Source organism: Mastomys coucha, unplaced genomic scaffold (genome assembly GCF_008632895.1).
Source record: "Mastomys coucha isolate ucsf_1 unplaced genomic scaffold, UCSF_Mcou_1 pScaffold5, whole genome shotgun sequence".
NCBI lineage: Eukaryota > Metazoa > Chordata > Mammalia > Rodentia > Muridae > Mastomys > Mastomys coucha.
This window is the reverse complement of record NW_022196911.1, coordinates 31,232,870-31,244,411: the sequence shown is the minus strand read 5'-3', so window position 1 is coordinate 31,244,411 and position 11,542 is coordinate 31,232,870. Positions and strand designations below refer to the sequence as shown.

At 48.6% G+C, this 11,542-nt stretch overlaps 1 protein-coding gene across 2 annotated transcripts in view; it reads left to right on the top strand.

Annotated features, from left to right (window-relative positions):
* Positions 1-11,542, top strand: part of Wwc1 (WW and C2 domain containing 1) — a 148,978-nt gene that overhangs the window by 109,967 nt on the left and 27,469 nt on the right. For both annotated transcript variants that reach the window (XM_031355125.1, XM_031355126.1), the window contains exons 10-15: positions 54-143; positions 1,431-1,966; positions 6,930-7,038; positions 7,422-7,502; positions 9,054-9,140; positions 10,857-11,049. In XM_031355125.1, the coding sequence (XP_031210985.1) occupies positions 54-143; positions 1,431-1,966; positions 6,930-7,038; positions 7,422-7,502; positions 9,054-9,140; positions 10,857-11,049 (1,096 nt within the window). The remainder of the gene's footprint in view (positions 1-53; positions 144-1,430; positions 1,967-6,929; positions 7,039-7,421; positions 7,503-9,053; positions 9,141-10,856; positions 11,050-11,542) is intronic.

The window sequence follows — 11,542 nt, the reverse complement described above, 5'->3', positions numbered from 1 at the left end:
CCCCCGGTCCCCAGACCCTTTGGAGCCTTATCATCTTACCTTCCCTCCTTCAGGTTAAAGTTAAGCAGCAAGAGGAACCAGCTGGTAAGAGAACTGGAGGAAGCCACTCGGCAGGTGGCTACCCTGCACTCTCAGTTGAAAAGGTGAGTGTGATGGGTGGTGACTCCTGGATGGCCAGGAGGTGGCCCAGCTCCACACTGTTCTTCACCAATCCTCTGATCCTCCTCGGTTGAGGAAAGACATTTAGAAGCATAGAAGGTGGTCATTCTAGCAGACACAGGCTTAGCCCCCGTGGCTGGCCACCAAGTGCTTCATCCCTTGGGACTGTACACACAGAGATGGCCCCTAGAAGATGCCCGTGGGTCTGAAAGCGTATCACGTCTGCCTTCTAGCCCATGTTTATAGCATGTAGTAGGTTTCCGAAAGCTTAGGCTTTGATAGTTGAAGTATACTACTGGAATTTCATAGTAGCATTTTGTTAAGCTCCCACCCCCAACCCCCAACAAAAGTGGTTTCTTCTGATTGTCTTTTAGGATGTAAGGTCTCCTTTTAAGTTAAACATTTTGACATATTTAAAAAAAGTGAATTATGGCTAGGTGTGGTATCCCATGCCTTTAATCCGAGCACTCAGGAGGTAGAAGCAGGTGGCTCTCTGAGGCCAACCTAGACTACAGAGCAAGCTCTACATAGAGACCCTATATCAAAACAAAATAAAACAAAACAAAACAAAACAAAAATACAAAAAAAAAATTGAAATAAAAAACTGACTAGAGATGAGTGTGATGGGGTGTACCTTATAATCCGAGTATTTAGAACATAGGAGTGGAAATGGGGGAGACTAGAAGTTCAAGGCCAGCCTCAAGACTGTGTGCCCCCCCTCCCAAAATAAGAAAAGAAAAAATGGAGTTGATTTCAAGAAAGGTATTAAGTGTGGCACACCCCCTTTAATTCCAACACTCAGGAGGTTGAATTATCTTATCCCTGTAAATTCAAGGCCAGCCTAGTCTACCTATCAAATTTCAGACCTGCCAGACCTACACAGCCAGATCCCATCTTAATCAATCAGTCAGTCAATCAAAGAAAACAAACAAAAAGAAATATTTTAATACAGATGCAATGTGGCCAATAAGAAACAAAGATAGAAGGAAAAAAGTGGAATCCAAGCCTGTGGTTTCCAACTATAATTCCAGGACAAGAGCATCAGGAGATTAAGGCCAGCCTGACCTACAAAGCAAGAGACTGGTGGGCGCACAGACCTGCTCTGCTACTTTGGACCCCCAGATCTCTAGTTTCTCCTCAGTGAAATTGGGTGAATGGGTCCAGCTTAGGCTGTCCAGTGGGCTAGGAAGATGGATGCCCACAGTTCCAGAGGCCTGTGGAGTTCCCAGTGACCTCACCCCATGTTATCTCACTCCTTTCCCTGTCCCTAGCCTCTCCAGCAGCATGCAATCACTGTCTTCAGGCAGTAGCCCTGGGTCACTTACATCCAGCCGGGGCTCCCTGGCTGCCTCTAGCTTGGACTCCTCCACCTCAGCCAGCTTCACTGACCTCTATTACGACCCGTTTGAGCCGCTGGACCCGGACCTCCAGAGCAAGGTGGAACTGCTATTCCTGGAGGGTGCCACAGGCTTCCGGCCCTCAGGCTGCATCACCACCATCCATGAGGATGAGGTGGCCAAGACCCAGAAGGCAGAGGGAGGCAGCCGCCTGCAGGCCCTGCGCTCCCTATCTGGCACTCCAAGATCCATGAGCTCCCTGTCTCCACGCTCCTCTCTCTCCTCCCCATCCCCTCCCTGTTCCCCTCTCATCGCTGATCCCCTCCTGACTGGAGATGCCTTTCTGGCCCCGCTGGAGTTTGAAGACACGGAGCTGAGTACCACTCTTTGTGAGCTGAGCCTCGGCAGCAGCTCCCGGGAAAGATACCGGCTGGAGGAACCAGGACCTGAGGGCAAGCCGCTGGGCCAAGGTAAGGAACACAGGGTCCTTTATGGGGAACAAGGAAGCAGGACAGGCCTGTGATCGGTCCTGGCTGTCGATAGCTGGGTCTTTAGGTGGTTGGTTATTTATTCGGTACACACTGACAAATGTAGAGTGTGCTACATGCTGGGCTAGGGTTTTTGTTTTGCTGTGGTGGATTTCATTCAACAGATATTTGGTGCCTACTAAAATGACTCCAGATCCTAGCTGGGCTAATTGAATGTGAATGAATTAATTCATCTAAGCTTTCCATTGATAAGGCTGAGGATCTGTGTTGATGACAGACAAGGCTGCATCCCTCTCCCCCCATCTTGCGAAGCTTGGGTTCAGCGGGAGCCTCAGGCATTAGATATGTTACCAGACAAAAGCTTGGGAAGGAGATACAACAGGATACGTGGTATAGAGCCTTTGGGTGGAGGTGAGCCAGCCAGGATGGAATGGATTGAGGCTTAAGTGGTGAGAGGGACCTCGGGAAGGGGAGGCCATGAGAGTAAGAAGGTATAGCAGCATTCAACTATAACCCCCCCACCCCCACCCCCCCAGCATTTGGGAGGAAGAAGCATGAGGGCAGGAATGCAGTCATTCTCCACTATGTAGCCAGTTTGGTTTGGAAGGTTCGAGACCTTTTCTCAAAATACAAAACAAAATGGGCTGGTGAGACAACTCAGTGGGGTAGAGGTGCTCACTGCACAAGCTTGGCAACCTGGGTTAGATACTCTTAAACCACAGTACAAGAAAACTGATTCCCAAAAGTTATCCACCAGCTTCTACATGTGCACCATGGTGCATTCCCACATCCATGCGCGCCTACATACACAATAAATTTAATTTATGGGAGAGGTGAGGAAGGGAGGGAATAAAATCTCTGGGACCACCATGGTGTATATACCTTGTGAGTGTGTGCATGTGCATGCATGCGAGGGTGTGTGCGCACACACACACACACATACATACACACACACACACACACACACACATACACACATTGTATTGTATATTGTACATACAATAATAATAAATTTAATTTATGGGGAAGTAGAAAGGAGAGAGGGTCTCTGGGCAGCATCCTGCGCACACAGAACCAGGGAGTGAGATGTGGATTTTATACTAATTATAGCAAGGACCCATGTGACCTTGGGAAATCCAGGGATTACTTCTTCATGGGGTCAGAAAGAACACTCTGGGTTAGTTGGTCAGGCTTCTTCAGACTGGGTCCATCCGACTGCTAAAATGGCAGCCTAGGTTTGTTATGGAGAAAACTGGAGCAGCTGTCACATAACAAATTGCTGTTCTCCATACTCATCTGAGGTGTAGTAAAGAAAAAACAGGTTGTTTCTTCCCTGAGAATTTCATAGATGAGAAAACAGAGGTTCAGAGAGGTAGTGTCCCTGGGCTAGGGTTGCTCTCACAGCAAATAGGCTAGCCATGGAAGTTAGGTCTTTCTGATCTCAGAGCCCAGTCTCTTTTTGTCATGCCTTATCAGTAGAATTGGAGGTAGCTCACTGTCCCCAAAGTGTGTGACTCTCTTGGCACTTACTAGGCCCACCTGAACATTAAGCACACTGGGGGCTCTACGTAGCACCTGCAGTATCCTATCAACAATAGTGTTGGCTTTTGTGTTTGAGTGGAGGCAGAGGAGGTTCTGGTCACCCCTTTGAACATCAAACCTCTTTGAAGTGTGTATTGTTGTTTAAGAATGGGCAGTGGTGTGGCTGGTGTGCCTGGAGTTGTCCAAGCATGAGGGCCAGTGGTAGGGGAGTGAGGTTTTCCCTTTAACTAAAGGTTCTGAACGTCAGCCATTTCTTTAAAGAGGAGCTGAGAGATCCCTAGGGTTCCCTCATCAGGAAGGGAATCTCGCTGAGTTCTCTCAAACAAAAATACAAACAAGCCTGAAGTAGCAGGAGACCGCAGGCGCCAAGCTTCTGCAGATTGATCCCCAGGGGTGCGGGGAGAACCTCTGCCATGGCTTAAGATTAGAGTCTTTGTTAAGAATCCAGAACCACATCAGGACACTCAGCCAGCAACCAGGTCCCCACCCCTGCGTCCCCTCCCGATCGATGTTGGACGTTGTGGTAGAGCCTTTGGGTGAGGGACGTGTTTCTTTCACACCAGCTCCAGCAGGCTCCCCCTCCGTGAGCAGTGCCAGGCAGGGCTCCAACACTAAGCAGGTTATGCGATTAGTGCTGCCGTTCAGTCACCAGACAAATTAATCTCCTTAAGTGGTTTAGCGGAGGGTGGAGGTGGGGGGGGGGGCTGAAGGTGGAAAGTCTCCGAAGGCTCAGCGGGTGTGGTGCAAGGCTGGGAAAGCTTTTTCCTCATCTCCAGCACGAGATGTGTCTCAGGCTCTCCTCACCACTGACCTGTCTCCCCAGCCTGCCAAAACCCAGGCTCTGTGCACCACCATACACCAAGGCCCCGGGTCTTTTCCATCTGCCCAGGACCTGGAGTGTGCCACTGCTTAGGAGGAGACTGTATGTGAAATACCTAGAGCTGACCTTCATGGATAGCAAGGCGTGACTTCTTCACCTTTGTAGCACTGTATCTCATATGCTCACTTCTGTAGCAGTTGGCCCTGCACACTGTGGGTGTTCATTACTTGGGCATGGAAGAAATATGTACCACATGCAGAGACCTCTGCTAAGGGTAGAGAGGGAGAAAGGAGGGGGAAGAGCTGACTATGGCTGCATCCTCTTCCCTCACTTTCCCTGAAGATGCAAGGTCTGTTAATTTGCCCTGAGGCAGATAGGAGGGACCTAGAAAACAATACTACACACACACACACACACACACACACACACACACACACTGTGTGTGTGGGCATGGTGACTCTGGCTTGTAATCCTAGCACTCAGGAGGCTTGGGCAAGAAGATCATGAGTTCAAAGCTAGCCTAAGCTATATATCAAAACCTAGTCTTGAAGATAAAAGAGGCAGGTCTAGGGAACTAGTACAGCGTTTGCTTCACAAGCATGAGGACCTGAGTTCAACTCCCAGAATTCACAGAGGAGAAGGAGGAGGAGGAGGAGGAGGAGAAGGAAGAAGAAGAGGAGGAGGACGAGGAAGAGGAGGAGAAAAGAAGATAGTATTGGTAGTGTGTGCTTGTAACTTCATCACTGAGGAGGCAGAGATAGTGGACCCCTGGGGCTTGCGGGCCAACTAATCTATCTCAGTGGTGAGCCTTGGAGTGAGAAACCCTGTCACAAGGGATGTGACTCCTGAGGAAGAGTGCTTGAGCTGACCTCTGGACCGAATATGTATTCATATATAACACACGCTGCCATATATTTGTGCATACACACGCACACACGCGCGCGCACACACACACACACACACACACACACCCTGAACATCCTCCAGTGGAATTAGTAGTCTCTATACTATAGACTTTCCCTCATTCGGTGCCCCCAGTAGGCATTATCCTCACCTCCTAAAGAGGAACCTGGCATTTACTGGGGTTCAGTCACTGTTCCAGGGTCATAGAGTAGTGTGTGACAGAGCCACATGTACAACCAGACGTTTTTTTATTTTATGTGAGTGAATGTGCATCCTGCTTGTATTTACATGCACCACATTCATGCCCATGCCTTTGAAGGCCAGAAGAGGGAGGCAGATGCCCTGGCCCTGACGTTCCCCCATGTGGAGCTGTCTCCAGTTGTGAGTTGTCATGGAGAACCAAACTTTGGGCCTCTGCAAGGGCAGCAAGTGCTTATAATTGCTGACACATCTTTCCACCCTGCCAGACAGTTTTGTTCCCGAGTCTGGGGTGTTACACTGTAATAGTCAGGGCTTTCAACCTTCCTAACGTTGCAACTCTTTAATATGGTTCCTCATGTGGTGGACACCACCCCCATAATAAAATTATTTTCATTTTGCTACTGTTATGAATCATAATGTAATATTTTTAGAGAAAGGGTAGTGGTCCATGGGGTCAAGGGGATTTATCAGAATGACTTATAAGCCATGGCCCAGCTAATCCAACACTGGCTGCCTATAAACAGAAGGTTCTAGAATCCAGTAGTTGTTCAGTTCATAAGGCTGGATGTCTTAGTCAGGGTTTCTATTCCTGCACAAACATCATGACCAAGAAACAAGTTGGGGAGGAAAGGGTTTATTGAGCTTACACTTCCACATGGCTGTTGATCACCAGAGGAAGTCAGGACTGGAACTCAGGCAGGTCAGGAAGCAGGAGCTGACGCAGAGGCCATGGAGAGATGTTTCTTACTGGCTTGCTTCTCCTGGCTTGCTCAGCCTGCTCTCTTATAGAGCCCAAGACCTCCAGCCCAGGGATGGCACCATCCACAAGGGGCCCTACCCCCTTGATCACTAATTGAGAAAATGCCCCACAGCTGGACCTCATGGAGGCACTTCCCCAACTGAATCTCCCTTCTGTGATAACTCCAGCCTGTGTCAAGTTGACACACAAAACTAGCCAGTACACTGGATGTCTTAGCTGCTTGTCAGTCTACCCCAGAATCCCAAAATAAGTAGACTCTAATTCCAGTGAAGGAATGGGCTTGCCAGTGAGAGTAAGAACAAGCAGGCAAAAAGAAAGAGCTTCGTCCTTGCATGTCCTTCTGCGGGCAGCCAGCAGAAGTGGCCCATATTACAGGTGGATCTTCCTACCTCAAAAGATGTGGATTAAAGATTTATTTTATTTTCCCACCCCAAAGATTGGGATTAGCAGTGGATCTTCCCAGTTTAAATTTATTTAAAAAAAAAAAAAAAGTCCCTCACAAATATGCCCAGCCATTTGAGTTGATAGCTATTACAGACATGAAATCACATGACGTCTTCCCTTGTCTCAAGATGAGAAAGACTTTACTTGAGTGTTCAAAGGGAAGTAGACTTCACGAGGACCTGCTTGTGTTTCATGCACCACATTCATGCCCATGGCCTTCACGAGGACCATCAGAGTTGTATGGTTTCTGAACTTGACTTCCTCTTCCCCTACAGCTGCAAATGTGGCCCCAGGGTGTGGCCTCAAAGTGGCCTGTGTGTCTGCTGCAGTGTCCGATGAGTCAGTGGCCGGGGACAGTGGTGTATATGAGGCTTCAGCGCAGAGGTGGGTTCCCAGAAATTGTTCTGTTCTGGGGAGTCTGTGAGCTCTGGATGTTCAAGCCCACGTTCCACACACAGGATGTGGTAGGGCCCCAGTGACCTAGCCTTTCTTCGAGCAGCCCTCTGGGGCCATGCCCAACATAACGATAGCAAGATGCAGGTGGTGTCCAAGGCTCCTGGAGCAAAGGCCGGTTCTGGGGTGACAGTTGCCAAGTGTACACCAGGGAACTAGATGCTAGAGAAAGGGAGTCTATTCTAGAGAGGGCTCCCAAACATCCAGGAAAATGAGCGTCCAGAGAAACACTGAGCACACAACAAGAACCCTAATTCTAGAAAAAGCCTTTGTTCATGGGCAGGAAGCTAACCCCTTCTGCTGGTATCTTTTAGACCAGGTACTTCTGAAACTGCTGCATTTGACAGTGATGAATGGGAAGCTGTGGGTGCCACTCGGGTTCAGATTGCTCTGAAGTAAGTAATGGGGGGGGGAGGACAAGGACAGAGGGAGGTCTTACGTAGGACCTCTTCTTCATTGTCCATATTGTACCTTCATGGCTATCCAGGGTGGGCTATTGAATAGGGTGTTACTGTCCCCTTCACCACAGATGAAGAATGCCAAGTTTCTTGTGACTTGCACTGAGCTGGACAGTGACAGATGACATAGGCTTCCTGTTTGCATAGTATCTACATTTATGGTGGCTGTCCCCATCCAGGATCCAATGTTCCTGCCTCAGGCTGACCCTGGGGACCGCAGCCTGGCTCTGACTGATGTTGCTGATAATTTCTCTCCTTGGGGATGACTTCCACATTTTCTTATGCAAACATTTTAATGTCAGAAATACACACACTAACTTCTGGTACCGCTTTAAAATTGATCCAAGTGGACCAGTTGAGTGGCTTCCCCAATAAAAACACTTACCATCAAAGCCTAAGGTCAGTCTCCAGAACCCACAGGGGGTCAGGGAGAACTGACTTCCAAAAGTCTGACCCCTCCCTGTATGTGCCCCCACAGGGGGTCAGGGAGAACTGACTTCCAAAAGTCTGACCCCTCCCCGTATGTGCCCCATGGCGTGTGCACGCATGCACTCATACTCATGCTCTCTAACAATAATAACTAATAAAATAACATTTGAAACCTAAAAAAAACAAAAAGGAGCTGGAAAGACGGCTTAGTGGTTAAGAGTGAGCAGAGGGTCAAGTTTGGTTTCCAGCATGTAGACTGTGGATCACACCAGCCCAGAACTCTAGCTCTAGGGGATTGATGCTCCTGGGAGCTGCAGGCACTACACTCACCTCCATGCATAAGCACTCACGCTTGCACACACAAACACATACACACAAGTACACATAATTAAAAATATGTGTCTTGCCCTGGTCAATGGTGGCTCATGCCTTTAATCCCAGCACTTGGGAGGCAGAGGCAGGCAGATTTCTGAGTTCAAGGCCAGTCTGGTCTACAGAGTGAGTTGCAGGACAGCCAGGGCTACACAGAGAAACCCTGTCTCGAAAAACAAAACAAAACAAACAAACAAAAAAATGTCTTTAATGTGAAATAAGCCAAGTATGGTAGTGCATATCTTTAATTCCAGCATGTTGGAGGCAGAGTGCAGATGGACCTCTTAAACTTGAGGCCAGCCTGGTCAACACAGCAAGTTCCAGGCCAGCCAAGGCTATATAGCAAGACTTTGTCTCAATAACAAACACACAAACAAGTACATAAATAAAAATTCAGATGACTGCCAGGTTTGGGCCTGTATCTGGTCATGGCCACAAAGCTGAGGGTGAGTGCAATCCAGCTTACCACACGGTGCAGCCAGCAGCCATGACGCATAATTGTTAGGAAAGAAAATGTTGGGCATGGTGACACACACACCCTTAATCCTGGCACTGGGGATGTAGAGGCAGCCTGTTCTACAAGGGCTAGCCTGGGATATATGGTAATGCCCTGTTTTCAAGGACAGAAAGAAACAAAAAAGGAAGAAATGGTTTCCTAATTGGTGTTCTACACACCCTTCATTTCAGATATGATGAGAAGAATAAGCAATTCGCAATATTAGTCATCCAACTGAGTAACCTCTCTGCTCTGTTACTACAACAAGACCAGAAAGTGTGAGTATTGAGTAGTAGGTGTCACCCTGTCACCTGCTGTGCTTTCTCCCTGGGAAAGCTCTTTAGTACTATCTTGCTCCAAGCTCCAACTCCACATACCACTGTGGGTGTTTCCTGCAAGTGTGCATGCTGGCGCTGCCTGGGCACACCCTGGCACAATGGCAAGCTTACTGCTTTGGAGAGCCTTCCTGCTTCCTGATACAACCTGGATGCCCACCGCACACTGCTCTAGGAATGCTGGGTGCACTGGTCCTTCGTGGAAATCTCCTGGACTGTGACCTCATGAGAACAGTCAGGTCCCTGTTATCTTCTCTAGGCAGAAACAAGCTCTCTGGTTGTCTAGCCAGCACTGGAAGAATGTGACTGGCTATTACCTGGAGACCACTAGGTCGGCAAGTGCCTACACTGTCTGCATGCATCCCTGCTATAGGCTGGGCTTATGTCATACTGTGTTCATCTGCCCTTACATCTACCACAAGGCCTAGAGAGCTGCAGCAGTTGCTGTATTCAACAAGTGTCCTAGGGTAGGATGTGGGAAGAGCAGAAAAGGCTGACAGAACCCAAGGAAGACCAGACTGGAGCTTACATTATCTCTAATATCTGCTTCCTCAAACAATGCTAGGACCAGAAATGCCAAGGTTCTCTTAGGTCCTCATGCAGGGCCATCTGTGTCTAAAAGCACAAAGACAAACACATTTGTAGTTTTGTTAGAATTGTGGGTAAAGTGCTTGCTACAAAAGTGTGAGGGCCAGAGTTTCATCCCTAGTACCCCCCAAAGGAGCAGGGCATGGTAGTGCACAGTTGTAATCCAAGCCCTGGGAGTCAGAGGTAGGCAGATCCCTGGGGCTTATTAGCCTGTTTGGAAAGTTCCAAGCCAATGAGAGATCCGTCTTAAAAGAAGAACAATAAACAAACAACAACAAAATCAAGGTAGACAGCCTGTAAGGACTGACATACAAGGTTGACCCAAGACCTCCACATGCATGTATACGCACAACAGAATTGTCAAGTCTCTACCTACAGGGGATTAGCGCATTTGCCTTCAATGCATGTGTGTCCCTATTCTCCATCATTGCTCAATGCAATGAACTGCTGCCTAGCTGTGTTGGCAACCAGCTCACCTCAGCCTCCACAAGCTTTGAGTCTCTAAGAATCTGGAGACCCAGCCAGGCACATGGATTGGCATAGGCACTTAATTTCAACTCTCGGGAGGCAGAGGCAAGCAGATCTCTGTGAGCTCGAGTCCAGCCTGGTTTACATAGTGAGTTCCAGGACAGCCAGGGCTGCATACTGAGACCCTGTCTCAAAAAAAGAAAAAAAAAAGTAGCAACATAAAAGAATTCAGAGGGCTTGAGATGGCTCAGCACTTAAGAGCACTGACTGCTCTTCCAGAGGTCCTGAGTTCAATTCCCTGCAACCACATGGTGGCTCATAACCATCTATAAAGAGATCTGACACCCTCTTCTGGTGTGTCTGAAGGCAGCATACTCATATACATTAAATAAATAAATGAATCTTAAACATATTTAAAAAACAAAAAAAAGAATTCAGAGACCCATGGCAGGAAGAGCAATTGGTGCCCTAGAGCCCGTGCTGCATTCCCCCACCTAAGACCTCCTCTGCACTCTCTCCTTCCCAGCAGTCTCCCTAGGGATTTCTGTAATACATCAGCTTTCGAGGGCTGACGCAGCTCTCTGGCGGTTCTGTCTCCTCTAGGAACATCCGTGTAGCCATCCTGCCTTGCTCTGAAAGCAGTACCTGCTTGTTCAGAACCCGGCCTCTGGACTCTGCAGATACCCTCGTGTTCAATGAGGCATTCTGGGTGTCCATGTCCTACCCAGCCCTTCACCAGAAGACCTTACGAGTTGATGTCTGCACCACTGACAGGAGCCATACAGAGGAGTGCCTGGTAAGGGCTGAGTCTGTCTCTGTCTGTCTATCTACCTGGTCTTCAGTCCTTAGGGCATGAGGGTGATACAGGTAGGGGTATGTATCATGTGTGTTCTGGATTTCAGGCAGAGATGCCTCCGCAGAGAGGAGTGATCTCAGACGTGTGTGTGAGCCCCTCCTGTGGGAGAAGCAGTAGACCTGGAAGGACCTGGAAGTGCATGCCATTTACCTCAACTTCTTCCGAGTCAGAGAAGAGTCACAGAGTAGTAAAAACAGCATGAGTACAAATCTCACCTTTACCACTCGGGGTCTAGCTGAGTGGCCATGGGCAAGTTCCTTAACTCTGCTTTCTGCTTTCTTGGTCTGCAGTCCCTTCTTGGTGCCCACTGGTGAGTGCAGTGAGGCTTGTCTACAAAGCATCCAACGGATGCCTGGGACAAATTCTCAGTAATCGGGATCTCTCTGCTTCTCTGGCTTCCTCTTCTTTCACACTGGCCAGAGCCAGGATCAAG